The sequence below is a fragment of the Aphelocoma coerulescens genome, chromosome 1A (genome assembly GCF_041296385.1).
Source record: "Aphelocoma coerulescens isolate FSJ_1873_10779 chromosome 1A, UR_Acoe_1.0, whole genome shotgun sequence".
NCBI lineage: Eukaryota > Metazoa > Chordata > Aves > Passeriformes > Corvidae > Aphelocoma > Aphelocoma coerulescens.
This window is the reverse complement of record NC_091014.1, coordinates 63,777,161-63,795,857: the sequence shown is the minus strand read 5'-3', so window position 1 is coordinate 63,795,857 and position 18,697 is coordinate 63,777,161. Positions and strand designations below refer to the sequence as shown.

The following is an 18,697-nucleotide window of genomic DNA, read 5'->3' as shown; positions in this document are numbered from 1 at the left end:
AAAAATGTACCCAACAGCCACCTATCTCCATCTAGTTAAGATATTCTTTTTTCCAGGAAGACAGAGCAACAAAAGCAACAAATTGTCTTTGTGGAATTCGCTGAGGAAAATCAGCACATTTGGAGGAGACAGGCTTATGTCTGTAACTGAGACCTTGGCCCTCTGAAATCTGAGGCTGTGTTTTCCTTAGGTTCACTTTTCCCATTAAATGCCTTGGATTTGAACTCAATTGAATTGGGAGGTGATAGTTACTGATCATATTAGTCACAGCTGCATGTTCCCAAGGAATTACCACGTCAACATCTTGTACCCAGGCCTTTGAAATGTAGCAGCTTGAAGTCAGATCAAATGTCAGACATCACTGAAGGGTTTCTGTTCAAAAAAAAGAAAAACCAAACCCCAGCAAAACACAAAAGTGAAATTGTGATCAGACACAGGGGAGGGAGGTGTTAATGCATTGCCTGCAACAGCAGTGAAATGACCACCAAATAAGAGAAAGCAATGCTTGTGAGATATCAGCTCATAAACCATCTCTGAAGTTCTCTACCAAGAGTATAGAGATCGGAAGAAGGAGCTTCTAGCATCCAAAGAAAGGTGGATAACACACTTAAGAGGTTAGCTATGCCCATAGTCCCTTACTGCTAGTAGCTCTTGGACCCTCCAGCTGTTGGGGAGAGTACCAGCTTAGTCCAGTGCTCAACTGCCTGGGACACAAGCAGGAGGCAAGGGAAGGGCTAAAAAGAAAAGAGGGAAGAAGTAGAAGAGAATACAGGATGGTACTCTAACCCAGCCCTTTGGAAAGAGATGAGTCTTTTGGATGCCATAACATAAAGGTCAAAAGTTTACTGAAAAACAAGGCCATCCAGGAACTCCTGAGTGTACTCTCATGTGACAGTTCAGGAGTGTATCCAAGGGTGATCTAGCAGATGAGGATGTGGTAAGGCCAGCATGAATGACCTGCTGAACTTAGGGTGTTTCAGAAAACTACTTGACTTCTTTTTTGTTGTTTACTAGTAGAAACAGAGTCCGTGAAAAAATTTTTGCTCTAAGGAGTGAAAAATTTTTCTTTAAAGCACAGAAGTATGGTTTTACTTTTCAGCCTGGAGATGCACTCTACCCAAAAGATGAAAATGGAAAATTTATCTACCATGAGACAGACTTATGTGCCACTTGGGAGGTAAGCAAACACATCACCCATCCATATATGCTTTAAACCCACAGATACTCATTCTCGTTTTTACTTGTGGTTTTTCATAAATATAACTGAAGCAAATTGCTGGGGGAAATGGATGGAATTGTACTAGCTCCATGGATAAATTTTACTTCTGTCCTTAAGCATGTCTCTTTTTGCTATAATTTAATTATTTTTATAACAAAACATTGTTGAAATATCAGACATCCACATCCCTTCTTTCAGAGAGTGCACTCTACATTCACTACTTGAAGCTTTTATCATTAGATTTTTACCAATCCTTCCCCTTTATCAGATCTTTACTGAAAGAGAAAGTTGGAGCCCTAAGAAGAGACTGGATCATCTTAAAAAAATAAAATCTTTTCACTTGCAGAAAAAAAGAGGTTTTTCCCTAAAGCTCACCAAAAAAAAAAAAAACCCAAACAATCAAGCAAAACACCCTATTTTAAAAAAAAAACCAAAAAAACCAAAACAAAAAAACCCAACAAACCAACACCTTCCTCCCTCAAAAAAAACCCCAAAAAACAAAGACCAAGACCTTGCCATCACTTGCCATTAGAACAAGTTCACTCACTTCTAAATTTACTTATCAGATGGGAACACAAGATTTTTCTGGTAAGAAAACTTGGAGAGAAGTAGCATTTGCCTGAAAGATTGCATCCTACATTTGTTTGTGATGTGCTCCAGTCCTTTAGGCAGATGTCTCATTAACCCTAATGTCACTTGGCTTCAGGATCTTGGGTGAGGCAGAAAGTGTGAGATTAGCAATCTTCTCACATTTCTGCCTCGCAAAGCCATGGACACCTCTTTAGCTCATGGCCAGAGCTCTGCTCAGCTCTCCTTCTGCACCAAATCTGATGAAATAGCATCACTAATTACACCCAGTTCACACCAAGAGAGATAAGAGGTGCTACTACGTGCTCCACTTCAGCTTGCAATGTCCAGATCTGGATAGTCATGTCCCAATTTAGCTCTACTCGAGGTACAGCAGATAAAGACAAATAGGGTGAAATTCTGAGTGAAATTTGAAGTGGAAGAGAGCCCGGGGTGGGCCTGAACTTTCCCTTGGCAGCTGAGCCATCCAGTCTGGCTCTTGGGGGAAAGGGGGACTTCCACCTTAGCTGTTTATGTTACACTTGACTTTGGCTGATGCAGTTCATTCCTCTCTTTTCACAGGATGGTTGCTCAGATGTCGAAAGCAACAACTCTCCAGCACTGTTATATTTTTATCTTTGAGCTGGTATTTAATGTAAAGGGTATTCTATAGCAGGCCTCTCTCTTCAGCTAATAAACCAGGAGAAAAGGAGGTGGTGGGGATTGCCTGCAAATAGCAGCATCAATCTAAATTAAAATGGCTCAACTCAATCCAGATAATTTCACTCTCTCAGTGTGGTGCTAGCAGGCAAAAATTAATCCAGATGACTGTATTTGCTGGCTTGTCACTGAGTGATAGAAGGCATATGAGGCCAACTAGAGGTCATCAAACACAAAGTGCCTCTTACCTCCCTTCTTTCAGCTCCTGTGAGACAGAAAGAATAACAAAATCTGGAGGGGCATCCAGCTCCATGGTGGGGTCTGCTCTGCCTCAAACAGTCACGGAATTATTTGTGTGCAGAGTTTCTGGCAGCAAATGGGAAGACCATGGGAAAGGACACCCTTTCCCCTTAACAACCCAGCAGATGAAGCTAATGAAGACCAGGGAACATAATCATATCCAGTATTCGTAAGAGTTTCTCAGCTATTAGGATTTGTCTAAAATGCAATATATCTAGAATGCCCCTCTCCCATCCACCTTTTTTTTTTTTTTCTGCTTTATAGTGTATGGATGTTTTTTGTGCAGGTTTTGTGATGTGCCTTGCCAGATATTTAGGGGATTTCACTGGAGAGAGACTTCATACAAAAAACTGTCTTACAATCAAAAGGAGTGAATTATCAGGAAAGCAATCTGTTTTGTTCACTTTTCATTCTCCAGCTTTGAGGCACTGCTAAAGCAGCATAAAGTAAGCAAAACTCTTTACAAGTGGCTGCCTGGCACTTAAGTATCTCTATCTCAGGTTAAATCTTTCTGCTCTTCAGACGAATTCTACCCTCACAGGAGGTATAAAACATTAGGATTTGGTCCGGAAAGCATGTTGACACAGGAATAGAGTTTGGTTTGCCTGGACAACACCAGCCCTCATGCTAACAGAGCTGTTAATTCTGCTGCAGCAAAAGGCTTTCTGAAGTCTCAGTAATGGTCTATCTTCCATCTCTCTCTAAAATGCACGCTCCAAGAAATCAAGCCAATGTGTGAGACTCCTCTTGTCTTTGCTTTCTTTGCAGGCTCTGGAGGCATGTAAAGATGCAGGCTTGGCAAAGTCTATTGGAGTATCCAATTTCAACCGCAGGCAACTGGAGATGATCATGAACAAGCCAGGACTTAAGTACAAACCTGTCAGCAACCAGGTATGCCTGCAAGCCAAGGGCAGTGCCTGCCATGGTGCCACTTTGGGGGACACAGAGGCAAACACAGCCTAAGCCACCATGTATGGAAAGGTGGTGTGTACTTTGCCACAGATGCCCTCTGTACTTCCATTTCCAGCTTGAAAATATTACCCTTCCTATCTGGGCTAAAGATCAATATTTGAAGGCTCTGGGGCAATCAGTTTCCTCAATTTCTGCTCCAGGACTATAAAACTGGTGCCTCTGTGCCAAAGCTCCATAACAAGGTTGAATGCTGAGTCAAAGCAGATCTTAGATCTCTGCCATGTACCTTATTTCAAGTCCAGAAATTCCCAAGAAAACCATTCAGAGCTAACCAGTCCTCAATGAAGCCATGTCTACCTTAGCTGACACCAACCCAACCCTATGGATTCTGAGTCACTCCAGGCTTCTCAAGTGTAAAAGCCATTAGGAGCAACTCCTAAATTTCCTGTACTTGCTCTCTTGTACTTTTCCTCTAAGACATTTGTAAGAGATAGAAAAAACACTCAATTAAAGGAGACCCCGTTAAGTGGCTGGCCCGCGCTAAACAATCCCATGAGGATGACAGGCACATCCGAGTTAAATTACAGCAGCGGGGCTCTGGGAAGGTGACAAGTGGCAGCAACCCATCTGAGTGCCCAGTACCTTTGGCTCTGGCATTTGGCAGGTCACTGCATTTCCTAGAAATCACTGGGAAGCTCTTCTGACTCGTCTGGCACAAACAAATATCCACATGAGCAGTAATAGAGAAGAGGCCAGGGACCAACAGGGACCAGCTTCCCACTCCCAGCGCGTGTCTTGGAGGGCTGGACTGGCCATGAGGCAGGGCAAGGAGGCTGGCCACAGCTTTCATTTCTGCATTTGGCCTGGAGGGAAGGGCTGCCTGTGAGAATAGGAAATTCCAGCACCCTTCCCTGGTATTAACATGCCCAGCGGGTGCAAAACGCAATTGCTGTTTCTGGCGTGCCCCTAAGACTGCACTGAGCATTGCTAATGCTTCCTGGGGTCGAGGAAAACCAGGCAAAAAATTAAGGCCAGCTTAGGGCAGCTGGCCATCAAGCTTAGATGTGCCAGATAGCTTCAGACTTGCCAGATAGTAACCACTGCAAACAGCGGTTGCTCTGTCACCTTTTAGACATCCGTTTCCCAGAGTCTGAGATCACAGCCAGAAAATCCATGCCTGTGAGGGAGCAGTTTGCAATGTGGGAGAGCAGAGCTCGCAACAAGGTCATAATCTCACCTTTTGTACACGCCCTCCACCTTTCTAACTGGGACAATTTATGCCAACACTTCCCTAAAAACAACATCAGGTTAGTCATCCTGAATGCAAGAGGCAGAAAAATGGAGAACTGACCCACATGTGATGGGTTGCCTTCTCAGTCTACTTGTCTAGTGAGCTTCCCTCACCTCCATAACCCCCATTTATTGCAACCTTTCCACTGGGGGCCAACAAAAGTTCCCTGCAGTCAAATTATAGTTGCAGCTGTTAATCTGCTGTCCATCAAGAAAAAAAAAACAAACCCAAAAAATCAATCACCCAGAAATGTATAATTAGAATAATAACCACAGATTATGTTTTCCTATTCCCTAACTTACACATATCCTTTCCTGAAAGCATCACCTAGTCTGTAGATCTCACAAAATCTGGGATATCTTCTGCTTCTCTATCTTGCCCTGTTGATTAATCCTTCTTTCTATGTTACTCTTGTAGGTAGAATGCCACCCCTACTTCACCCAACCCAAACTCCTAGAATTTTGCAGACAACATGACATTGTTATTGTTGGGTACAGCCCTTTGGGAACCTCAAGGGACGAATCATGGTAAGTCCCCATGTTAGGGAGGAGGACAATATCCAGGGAAACATAGTTCTCCACTCCTGTGGAGAATACCTCTGCCCTCATTTTTTAAAGTGGTTTTGAACTTCAGTGTCTAAATATTACTGTTGTGAGCATAAACTTTCAACACTCCTGCTGCATGCTGTCATCAAAGAATGCCAGGTGTCTGCAGAGGAGGTTGCCTTAGGTCTCCTTTAACAGAAGGCAAGTGTTTGGAACTGGGAGTGTGTGAGGCTTAGGTGAGGAAGGAGAAACTAAGTCAGCGTTAGGACATCACGTAGGAAGTTGCCTTTGACAACCTGCCAACCTAAGAGCCAAAGCTTTTCTCCCGTCTTTCACCCTACTTGTCAAAAGGTGCACTGTTCTGTCCACAAACGAGTAGATGCCCCTATGTTTTGACAGTAAAGATGAGGAGGTTTTTTGTTTTCTTTTTCTTCCCACTTTTCTTCCAGGGTAAATGTGTCCTCCCCTCCTTTACTGAAGGATCCTGTGCTGAATGCCATTGGCAAGAAGTACAACAAGACTGCGGCACAGATTGCTTTACGGTTCAACGTCCAGCGAGGGGTGGTGGTCATCCCAAAAAGTTTCAATCCACAACGCATCAGAGAGAATTTCCAGGTAAATTCATACCCCAGTAGTACATGGACAAATCCACTTACATTGGCTTAGCCCCTATAGAAGGTAATCCCCCCATTCTTTCTGTAGAAATATGTAGGACTTGACCAATGGCAAACTTTGCCGCATTTGATGCTTTTTGTCCCCACTGCTAAATGGTAACAAGATGTGACAATAATAGAGCAATGCATAGAGAAAATGTTGGTGTCTTTTAACCCTCTGGAGCAGCTAAAGCTCCAGCTGGGGGTGTGTCCCAGAGCACCAGCTGCTGCAGTGAGGAGCACAAGCGAGATGAGGTAACTCAGCAGGTCAGCAGCCCAAGGCTGCAGGAGCTCAGGAATCCCTGATTGTTCTGCCCTGTCTTCAGGTATGGGACAGCTGTGCTAGGGCAGGGTGCTGCATACAACTGTGACAGAGAGGTTCACAACCACGCCACCAGAAAACACCTGGCTTGACACCACCCACAAATAAGATGAATTTGTTCCTGCATCCCTTGCAGCACTGCTCTCTGCTTTCCCTGGAAATACATTGCTTTCAAAGCTGGTGGCTCAGTATTGCCAAACTACCTTCCCCTTCTTGCAAAAAGGGTGTAAGCAAATGTGACTGGTCTTATTCATGTCCTCGAGACTCCTGCAAATGCAAGTAAGCATGGGTTTGTGGGAGAGATACAGGGAGAAGGAGGGATTGTACTTCTGGAATCTGGAACATATGAAGGTTGATTGTGACAAGAAATGCTAACACATTCCTAACATCTCCTCCATTAGATCTTTGACTTCTCCCTCACTGAGAAAGAGATGAAAGAAATCGAAGCCCTGAACAAAAATGTTCGTTATGTGGAACTGTTAATGTAAGTACAGGAGAAATCCTAGATCCTCGCAGAGCATTCCTGTCCTTTCAGAGAATTAAAAAAAACCCCAACACTTCCTTTTAATATTAACTTTTGCATAAACGACCTTATTTTAAGGTAAGGCTTAAACATGACAGACTTTTAATGCAGCCTGAATATGCTCCCAGACCTGTTGCAAAAATAAGTGTAAAATTCTTGCCTACAGCTCAGGTTGCCAAAGCCCACCTAGTTGAAAGTGACTATATCTGGCTATTCCATCTCTACTCCATTTCCTTAAACTCTTTCTGCTATGTGAAAATGATGGTCTCAGATACTGATAAAGCGTAGCATCATCCCTGTCTAGAAGTGTGGATATTGGAGCTGAAATTCAAATAAAATTGAGTTGTGCCTTCTTCTAAGGAAAAAAGGAATCTTGTTTGACTGCTAGACCACGTCCTAGATATCGCTTCCGAGAGCTAACAAGGCTTGATCTCTTACTGCTTGTCATCTAAAGCTTACCACCCAATATAGTTCTGCTTCACCTGAAGGCTGTGTTATCCCAGAAAACTCAGACTGGCCCAACATCCCTTCTTCCAGAGGATGAGGCTGTTTGTTTTTCCTTCAGTTCAAAAGCATCTGTGGTTTATGGCCAAACTTTGTTTTCCCCTTTTCGGGGCACTCAGTATGTAGCCAAATGCTAGAGATTAATTTCCATGCCTTTCTCTTTTTACTTTGGATTATCTGTGTCCTGCCAAACTGTAGCATGAAATGAAAAGCATTGGTAACAGCATCAGTAGCACTCTAAAATGTTGACCATTGCTGAAAAGATATGGGGAAATGCTGCAAAGAAACAAACCACTTACTGTGCTGCATAATATGATTCAAAATATTCGCTAAGTTAAAAGCATCATAATGGAGTTCATCTTTCACATTTAAGCTCAGCCAGGTGCTCTGAAGCTTTAGTTCCTTAAAATTTAAAATAGCCTTCCATCAATTAGCAGTACTTAGTTCGAGAAGACTTCTCACAAATGGCCTCAGAGATTCTTAAGTGTGTTTTGGTATCTGAAACACTTTGGTTTTATATAGCAAAATTGAGTTATAGCAGCATTCAGATTTTAAAAATTATATACACGAAATGTAACCTTGGTGCAAATGCAAGAGCATTTTCCAGAAACAAAGTTAAAGGCTGCAAATGCCCACAGGAGAAGAACTTTCTAAGCCACCAATCTAAAAACCTAATAAATTAAATGCTTTGCTTTATTAGACTGAAATTGGTCACAGCAGGCCACCAAGGATAAGGAAAACAGGATGCATAGGATGGACATTGGGAGGTCTAGTTTTCACTGGAGCTCCACATTGGGGAAAAATGTTTAAGTACAGTCTGATCTCAGCTATGAAAAAACCTTATCAGAACAGTGATGTTGCCATGTAAGGAGCAGATATATAGATTTATATATATAGATATATATGCCTGCTGTGCGTTACCACACTGAAGTGTCTGGAATTGACACTGCATCAGACAAATTAGCCTAAACACATTTCTTATTTCATCCAGCAATATGTATCTGAAAAAGTCAAACCAAGATACAGAAAGACTTTTGGTTAGTCAACTTCGTGCAAAACCTTTGACTGCTGGGATGCAAATGCCAGCAGGAATGGAAAAAATCCAGCTTTTCTCTGATTCTTCCTATTATCAGCTACCATAAGGGTACTGTGTGCAAACCTGTTGTTCTGATGGTATGAGTAAGCCCATACAAACAGGATAACGCAATCAGTGGAATGAATTAACAAGTTAAGCATCTGAGAAGAAAACTGAGGTTTTATAGAAATATGAGTACTTCAGGAAATCTTAATCTGAAATTGTTTCTTGTCCTCTTGGAGAAATCTAGAAGCATTGTGCAGGGCAAGTTTTACATTAAGTTATCTTATGCTCCCCTTCTTTGCTAAGGATGTTTTTCCTTACCAGTTATGCCAAGCTGCAGTGACTCCTCCAAGTGAATCATTTTCACTCAAAGGACTCAGACTTTTGAATATGTGAGATCTGATTAGCAAGCATGCTCTACAGATGAAAAGTAGAGATAATGACACTGGCAACTCAGACATTATCACATTATACTGAAGTCAAACAAGCCAAAGTGTTGTGGCTTGTTTTGTTTTTTGGGTTTTTTTTTTTTCAACCAACTCAATCTGTTAATGTGTAAACACTTGATCTTGGCTGAATATCGGAATGAAATGTTTTGACACAACCAATTCAAAATGTTTGATGCCTTCCAGTTAGTTACCTTCAATATTGTGAAATGTGTCCTTCCCAGACTGGAACGACTCACAGCTGGATAAATGCCAGTATTTGTTGTGCTCTGCTGTAAGGCAAGGCAGCCAGCTGCCATGGTGCACCTGAGAATGCTCTTCAGAAATTTTTCATTTAGCTAATGGAAAGTGTTTGTCAAGCCAGGGCTTGTGATTTAGCATCATCTTCTCAAACAAACAAGAAAACCCACTACAGAAAACAGCTACCTCTCTCTCAAGTCTGCCAATAATGGGCAAACACGGCGTTATTTTTTCACCTGAAGTTGACCCTGGGAATTTTCTTCTTGCCTTTTATCATGATCTTGGATTGTGCATCTTCCCTGAGCATGCAGATTCTAAAACAAAGCCTGAAACATCTCTACCTTTGTTAGGATGCACCCATGAACATCCCTTTCTTCCCTGAACTGGCTCATCCAAAAGCTTATTTGTATATTCTTGGCCACTGTAGATGCTGGCAGAGCATCTACATGTAGGCTGAGCTAGAGGACAGACAGACCTAGTTTAGGTATGGCAGCTGCTTGGGGAAAGCACCATCCCAGACCTGTTCATGCCAGCTCTAAGGGCATAAGACAAAGTAGAACAGTCTGGTGCCTCCACCTCTTCTTCATATATAGCCCTTATTTCTAGGGATCTTTCTAGACATCTGAACAAAGTCTTCCCCTTCCACAATGCACACATGGTGAAGCCATCCCCCTTGCCTAAAACACTTCTACTCACCTGAGTTAAATAGTGAGAATAGCTGACATCCAGGCTCTTGTTGGTTTTCCCCATCTCTCCTTAAGGTATGCAGCCTGTAGGCCTGAAAAATGCTCCTTCACTGTCCTCTCCTTAAATACACAGGTTTGCTTCCAACTCTGCAGGTACAGTTATTCAGGGCAGAACATCTTCTGAATAAGTAGAAGAGCCTTCCATGAAGAGCACATATATATCACAAGGAAGAGGTTTGCTGGGCACAGGACAACTGCAGTGATTTGATATCCTGCTTCACTCAAGGAGCTCACTTGTCCAATCTGACTTCTCCACAGGTGGCGTGACCATCCAGAGTATCCCTTCAATGATGAATACTGAAAACAAGGTGGGTCTGGACAGCCAGTGCTGTTAGGCTTTGCTGGGAGAGACTCAACATTTGATGCTTTGTCTTCGTGTGAGGCTGTTCAAATCAGCATTAAAAACATTACATTTATTTCTTTTTGTCTTGTCAGTCTCTTTTTGCTACTGAAGATCAAATCTATTTAATTCACTGAATTTCTGGTTTTGGCTTAGCAGGCTTTAATGCTGAACACTGAAGGCTCAAGACCAACCACTGATAAAACTGAAGATTTCTCCTAAAAACAGGTTCACTAGTTTAAGCCAAATTGGTTCCACTTAATGGAATATTCTTCACTTAATCTGAAACAAAACATTACACTTCAGCAGGTGTGAGGCAGAATCAGAATCACAGAATGGGTAAAGTTGGAAGAGACCACAGAGGGGTCACATGGTCCAAACCAGCACCATTTTCTTTTTAGATCAAGTAAGAGAAAGTCAAGAGTGGTGAACTAATTGAATCTGATAGATATGCACGTTTGTTGATATTGACTAGGTTTGTGCACTGCTTCATGCAGTGAAGCCCATTTAACTCTGACCAGAGTGTTCTGCAGCTGCACGTGTGAGCTTTATTCCATAGGTACACCCCAGCTGGCTCCACATGGAACTAGTTCAAGCCCTAAAGTGTTACAAGCATGTTCATATTCCCACACACACACCCCCCCTCAGCCTAGGACCTCAGTAAAACACAAGACAGTGTATGACACTTTTATTGCACTGTACTTGCTATTCAAGGGTGGTGTTACCTAGCATTGCATACACAACCTGGAACTACAGCTAGGGAGGTCCTCATCTCATGAGATTAAAAATCCCTTAAACTTCTTTCATGCTGCACTAACTGATAATAACCCAAGAAAATTTCTGTTCACTTAAAAATTCTTATAAACATGAAGGCAGAAGCACGTACACTGGAGTAAGGAAGACTGACTCCTTCAGCACGAATTTCTTTTTCAGACCACAAGTTTGCAGCCTATAGGTGCATCTGCCCATACCCACATCTGCAGAAGGCTATTTTGCCTCTCTCCTGAGCCCAAGCACCCCAGTTTCCTGCCACAGAAGGAGTACACTGGAGGGGTATCAGAGAAGAAACTAAACCATACACGCAGAGAGAGAGTACTTCATGTACTAGAACGTGTGTACGTTGGAAAATGTGTCATACATAAGCTTCAGTCTATAGCATCTGCTTTTATTTATTACCACTGCTATTTATTATCCCTGGAGTGACTGGAACAGGAAAATGCCAGAGCGTACAGTTCACGGAAACTCTTCTGTATGGTCATGGTGTGCTCCTCAGAGCTGAGACAAAGAGGGACAGGGATGACTACTTCACAAGAGGAGCAGGGAAGGCTCCCAATAGACTCAAGTGCAAATGCATCCCAGCATGAGCTCAGTGGACACCACTGGAGAAGTCAGGCCCCTTCATCAGGGCTGGCCTTCATGTAGCATTTATAAATCCATTCATAAAGCCATGCCAACAAAAGAGAATTCTGCTTCCTGGAGGTTACCCAAGGGCAATTCCCATTTTATTCTATTACCCACTTAGACCAGAGGGGGAAATAACAAACAAAAGAGGGGGAGATGTGCCTTCTTTCTCCTCAGCTATATTAGAAACCTCCTGGTGCAAGTCTAAGGACAATCCCAAGGTCAGGTGGAGTTCTGCACCATGGGGTGTTCAGAACCTCTATCACAAGCCCTGCTTTACCCCTTTGCAAACAGCTGAGGTCCTGGGCAAAAAACTGAATAAAATCCAAGTCTAAATTCAAGTGCCAGAGAGGAGGAGTTACCACCATACCCAACATGTTATTCCAGTTGCTTCACAAGTACAAGCCCTAAATAGAGCTCACAAGGCTCAACTGCTTAACAGTAGCACTGTACAAATTTTTGCACTGTAACTTGACCAGGTGCAATTCTCCAGTCACAGCCAACGTTCAGGCCAGGTTTGGCAAAGCTCTTGTTTTCTACAACTGCAAATGTCAACCAGTGCTTAGCTTAAATGCTCACACCAGCCCCTTTGCAGCTCACTGCTTTTTCCAGGCATCCCCATCCCAGAGGTCAGGTAGCACTCGAGATTCTAATAAAGCAGGTGACCTTGTACATGTAAGGAAGACAATATACTGAAACCTCTCTAACATGGAATACCATATAATCAAATCTTCGACCTATACTGATTAAATAAGGCAGTATTGTGAGAGTTCCTCCAGCCCAAGTCATGCCATCAAATTCCTCCCCCCTCTAATTTTAATAGAATCCTCCTCCTCCTCCTTTGCATTTCCTCATCTGTATCTGATGAGAAAAGATTCAGCCTCTTCCCAGGGGCAAATGCTCCCATACTAGTTTCCATCAGTTATGAAACTGCTACTGACATATAGCCTACTTTTTCCCCCCACTCTGCTCAGTTTCAGACCATTGCTCCCCATTGTTCTCCAACTTGCCCCACAAAGAAAAGGTTTTCATGGGGAAATAAACAGGCCTACAGATGGGAGCTTGGGAAACCCATTCCACCAGCAGCTGCACAAGGAGAGAGAAAAAAACAAACCACAACCCCATTAGTAGGATCTGCTTCTATCTAGCACATTTCAGAGTCTTACTGGCCTCACTGCCGGATGTGAAACACATCATTGGAATGGTCATGTACAGCCCTGCTCCAACTGGAAGGGTCAGGCATGGACAGAGGGGGCTCCAGCACCTCCTGCTCTAACAGCACTCACACATGACAAGAATAGACCCAATCATGTACTGGGAAAATTTACTCACTTTTGTGGTAAATAACCTGAGTTGTTTGTGACCCTGTATAGCTGCAAAGTGAAGTGAAATACAGACCAAAGACGTTTGCTTCAGCTAGGCACAAGTGACTTTACAGCTAGAGAACAAATGATGCAACACTTTTAGCAGACTAAGAGCTGGTCTGGTCAGCAGAAACCCAGGTGATGTGCTAACATCCCCAGCAGCATAGCAGTTGCCACAGCAGTTCATTAGAGCCTGGACTTACCTGGCATTCCCTGTTGTTACACAAGCTCAGGGCAGAGCACAGGGCTTTGGAGTGCAGCAGCCTTGGGCATGTACGTGCTCACATTTAGCCAGTGAAGCAACAAGGAGGCACTGGCACAGTTATCGTGCAACGTGCCGACATCACCCCACCCTGCACTGCATGGGGAGATGAATTTGTTTCCCCACAGGGAGGCAGAGCTTCATCTTCTCCAAGAGTAAGCATCTGGAATAGGAATGTGTTTCAGAAAGGACATACATCCAACTTTCCCTAATGCTGTGCCCACAAGAGAAATAGGGAAAATAGTAAGAGACAAAGTGGGATGGACTCTGTTACATTTTTACAGTCTTACATTAAAGAATGCCCTTTGGATTTCTATCATGTTTTCATACCACAAAGCTGCCAAGAGGCTTTACAAGAGTGTATAATGTGTTCTGTGGAGGAAAAGGCAAGTGGCCATATCAAGACATCAGCCAGAATTAGGATGCAATTTTGGGTAGACAGAAATGGACACGGGGAAAGGAAGAAAGTACCTCCTTGTAGTTTTCACCCTTTGCCTGCCAGTAGGGCCTGGGTGCCACATAGCTGGGTGTAAAAAGGAGATCTCTTCTCCTGGTCAAAGTGTAATGATAACTGAGGGCAAATAGTGAGTTTTGTAAACAGTCAGAGAGGATAGGTGACCACAAAAGGCACTGCCTTTGGCTGCATGCAGCAGGATCCTCATCTGATATGGCTTCTTCACTTCTTTCTTTTCTGGAATCCTACAAACCCCAAAAGCTGCTCATCTCCAGACTGGCAGAATATTTAACCATTACCACACTCCTGGGGTGTGCAGAGTTATTCAGCAGCAGAGAGGCTGATACATTCCTTAACTAATTAGGATCATCTTGTAACTAGAATCAGAGTTTATTCTTCAATTTAGTGTGTGAATCTTTTAAGTGTGGAAGCAAAGCCAGAGTTATAGGGACTTTTAAAGGAAAAGAAATCAATGCCTGGGATGTGCAAGACATTTCTCATATCTCCACAGCAAACACTGAGGACAAACTCAGATCTCGTGTGTAGAGTAAGTCCAATTTGAAGATTTAAGATGAGATACTATCTTTCTACTGTGAGTAGAACCACAGTCTCCTTGTTGCTATCTGCCAAACCGAAACACTGTTAAATAAATCAGCTTGGTACTTGCAAGACAATTTCCTTATTTTCTTGGGGAAGAGGAAGAGAGGGATCTGCTGGTTCAAAACATTTTTCCCAGCTCTCAACAAGAAAAGTCACACGTCTAGAGGTAAGCACTGGGTGGAGAAGAAAGTCCATAAGAGTGACATGTTAGAATGAGAGTCAACAGGTTTGTTTCACTTGTGACCTAAACTGCAAACACATTTGCCTTTGGGGGCAGAGTAATCAGCATGTAGTTGGGTACTAGTGCAGTTTTTACACTAATTGATTCTCAGCAGTGCCATGTTTCAGCTCTTCCCAACGTCCTACTACCCAGGAGCAAAACCACCAGCTTATAATAAAGGGCTTTGAGAGTGCAAAAGCCAAAAAAACTTAATTTTCCAATGCCAGACAGACTCCTTGGGGAACTCTAACTCAACATGCATGAGCAATACTCACAACAGGACAACACATTGCAAATCAAATGCAAAGCAGAACCAAATGGAAAAAGAGGACAGAAAGAAGGAGCTGGAAAGGAAGACAATGCATGTGTGTATAAACACTCACACATGGACACCAGGGGCACCACTGGAGGAAGCTGCTCAGTTTTTCTCTGCAGACTGCAGAGCTACTTGGATGGAGGTCTCAGATCAGTCCAAGGTCACTGAACACAACAAAGGCAAAATCCTCCACCAGGATAAACACACACTCAATTAAAAGGTAAATGAGAGCTGATGATGACGTAGAACATGTCTCAGAGGAACCTCACACATAACAAAAGTCCATGCAAGGGCAGAGTGCTGAGGACATTCGGTAGGATCCTGCTGACATTCCAACACATAAAAATCAGGAGTGTCTCTGCTGACACAAGGTACAGATGCACCAAATGGAAGCCCCATGCCCTCACTGCAAGGAAACTCTTCCCAAGTTGTCTTTTCCCCCCGTTAACCTGACCAGCGTTGTTCTCCCAAGCCAGTACAGACCCTGGGGATATCTTGCCAAGGGTAATTTGTCCTTGTGATCTCCTAGGAAAACTACTTTGCTCCTCATGCCACTGCCTCAGCTTCCACCTACGGGGTGACACCCTGCCCATATGTGACACAGGGAGGTTTCCCAGCAAAGTGATCCCACCATCCCACAGGTTCAGCAGTGATGGACCCAGGCAGTCCAGAAGAGCCCAAACCACCTGTTTGGCAGCATACTTTGTAGTCAGTCCCTGCTTTTCCACAGTGGTGGGTCTGCAGACCTGCTTTTTTTATTTCTACAGGATTATGAGAAGATTGTCTTTACATGTCATTAACTGTATTGATCTGTACTTGAGGAACTTCAAAGAAAAATCACCAATATTCAAAAAGGTTCTTCTAAGTCAGGGATCAGAAATTCACACCCTCATTCAACATGCTGTCTCTCTGGTCCCCTGTGAAATACAGTCCTCAGAGAACAGAGTAGGAGAAGCAACAAAGCAGGAAAGTTAAGCATTGATTTAGGATTTCTACTAATTTTTTTCTAGCCATGGCATTCAGAGCAGACCAGGAGTCATGAATTTTCTTGGCAATCTACACCTCTCCAAGACCACCAAGTTACTTTGCTCACAGCCCTGTGTTTCCAGAATTGGTCTTTGGGTGTGCAAGGGTTTGAGGCCATAAAAGCACTTTCAGAGTGCACGGTAGGAGGAAGGGGGGCATTGTAGCTCCCTTTCCTCAGCACTCAGAGCACTGAGAAGTGACACAGCAAGTCAGGTTCAAATCTTTACGGGGGTTTTAACCTACATGTCTCACCTTATCCAGTTACCAAGCCATACAGTCTCATGGAAGGCATCAGGCTCCACCCACTACACAGAACTTTTCAACTTCGCATGAGACACTCATCAGAGTAAAAAGGGGAAATAGCTGAGAAACATAATGTACTTTCTTGGGAAGGAGAGCACTTGCAGTCCAGACCTCAGTCTGGTCACTGGTGGCAGGAAAACACTCCCACAGAACAGGGATCAAACCTTTCCCCCCCTTGTACTATGGCTCATCCCTGTGCTATGAGAGTTGCTCTCTTTGCTGTTTCTTTTGGACACAACACCAGTTATATTATCAGAGAAGATCCTGTGTTGGAAAGGATGACATGAGTATCAATGCCATCACAATATGAATAAATGTGAGTTTCACTGCATTTCTGGCATTTATTGCGACAGTGACAGCAAGCCCTGCAGCGCTCCTTAAGCAAACACACACCCTAGCAGGCTTCACAGAGATACTACAGAAACAACTGAATTAGGCATTGATTTGTACCTCCTTTTCACCCAATAGTTCCAGCACTCCACAGACTTAAGTGATTGACCTTCTGTGACTTTCTTTGCCTCCTCCAAACTTGATTCCTTGACCCTCTTCGCAGGTAAACACATCCATTCTTGTTCTCTCCTCTCTCCCAAGTTTCTTTTTGCTACATGTATGAACAGCTAAATCAAACTTGACTGCTTAGTGAGGGTTCCCTTCACACACTGTCACTCCCTGCAGAGATTACTTGGATGCTTGCCTTCATTTTTCTGGATTCCTCCTGTTCATTGAGGAAAGAGGCCTTGATATGGCCCATCTCCAGGGAAAGGTCACTCACCTAAGCTATTCCCCAGCTCTGGGAAAACTCAGCATTTAAAAAGAGTATTGGGTGTGAAGTACATCTTTCCAGTCGCATTTATGTTGGAAATGTGGATACGCTGTGCTAACCATGAGAAATTACAAACCAAAACTAATTAGGAGAGAGAAGCACTAGGAAAACTCATTATATGCTTTTCAGTACTTTTGACTCTGTGAAGGTTTATGAACTCTGTGTGGAATAAAGGTCTGATGTACCCCACAGAATTCAGTCTCTCGCAGAATCAAGACTGGAAAGGGGTAAAAATGGTGGTGAGGAAGCCAGCTGATGGATTATGGAGACTGACATGTTTAGTGTGGTATGGAGAGAAGCCAATATTCTCCTACTGCAAACCATTTAATAAGGGAGCTGCATTAGCCTCTACACTTAGACCCTATATCACGGTACAGGAATGCAAAAATATTCATGTATTTGAGGAAATAGTAAAAAAAGATTGAAGAAATCAAAGAGCATAATATCGAAATTTGTATGAATTTTTAACTATGCAGGGCCACTTTCTGGAAATCATGGCTACAGTTATTAAAGGGTCAAACAAGGGTGTTGGGGTTTGAAGTGTCCTGTAATGGCCAGTGCTCAGCACCTCCACATCAGATACTGCCTTGCCACCTGGACAGAGGAATGTGATGAGAAGAGAAGAACTTTCCCATCTTGCCCTGCATACTGCACACAGGATTATATGACCAAGCGCTCTAGAGGGATTTTTGTAGTGCTAGGGTCACATGCTGCTTGGGGCTTAATACTTTCCAGCTGTATTTCATAAAAGCACCTTTAAAAAAACCCTCCAGTGTTCCAAAAGGAAGACCAGAAAACAGAGATATTTAGAGCTTTTCAGCCAAGAGGTTGAGTGTATTTATGATTGCAGCTTCCCACAGGTATGCACACTCACAGGCTGGTAACTCTGCCCTCTACAGAGTCCTGCCATGTGTTTCCACAAGCCAGTGCTGGGACAAGGCACATCGGGTTCCATAGGCATCCAGAGCACCCCAAGAAGTGCAACACTTCACTGGCACTAAGGAATCACAGGCTGAGAGCAACCCAGCAGCCCAAACCCAGCAGCGGCACCACAGACAACCTCCCAGGGAATATCATTGCAATCAAAATAAATTTTAAAAAATCAAAAAAAATACTGAAGGTCCCTCTACATTTATCCAGTCTATCTTCAATTCCTCAGAAGTCAATTCAGTCACCTCACAGACCCATCCTCTAATAAGGGAAAAGACAGGCTCCTACCTCCCCAGCAGGAGCTCAGCAACTCAAGCAATCAAAAGAGATTTATTACACTTGACACGCCTCCTTTTCCTTTCCACCTGCCCTGCAAGGACAAATATCTTACCTGAAGGAAATGAAAGGTGCAGTAAACCCAGCAGCCTCCATCTCAGCAGCTTGAACTTTAACAAGAAAAGGAAATAGGCCACCCTAACCCTCCCACCTGAGAGACCCAGCAGCTGTAGTGAGCTTATGTGCTGCTAATTTTGAAAGTCACAGGTGTAGGTAACCTCAAATACCCCACCCTGAGATGAGGAAATAGAAAAAAAAGAAAAGCCCCTGAGCAAATCTGTGGGCTATGTCCTTGGTGTAGGCCAGGGCTTGTGCT

General features: G+C 43.4%; 1 protein-coding gene across 1 annotated transcript in view; it reads left to right on the top strand.

Moving 5' to 3' along the window:
• AKR1D1 (aldo-keto reductase family 1 member D1) overlaps positions 1-10,422 on the top strand; it is a 34,947-nt gene extending 24,525 nt beyond the window's left edge. The window contains exons 4-9 of the mRNA XM_069003211.1: positions 1,100-1,177; positions 3,515-3,637; positions 5,367-5,476; positions 5,944-6,109; positions 6,871-6,953; positions 10,265-10,422. Coding sequence (XP_068859312.1) covers positions 1,100-1,177; positions 3,515-3,637; positions 5,367-5,476; positions 5,944-6,109; positions 6,871-6,953; positions 10,265-10,307 — 603 coding nt within the window. The 3' untranslated portion in view covers positions 10,308-10,422. The remainder of the gene's footprint in view (positions 1-1,099; positions 1,178-3,514; positions 3,638-5,366; positions 5,477-5,943; positions 6,110-6,870; positions 6,954-10,264) is intronic.
• Positions 10,423-18,697: the final 8,275 nt, after the last annotated feature.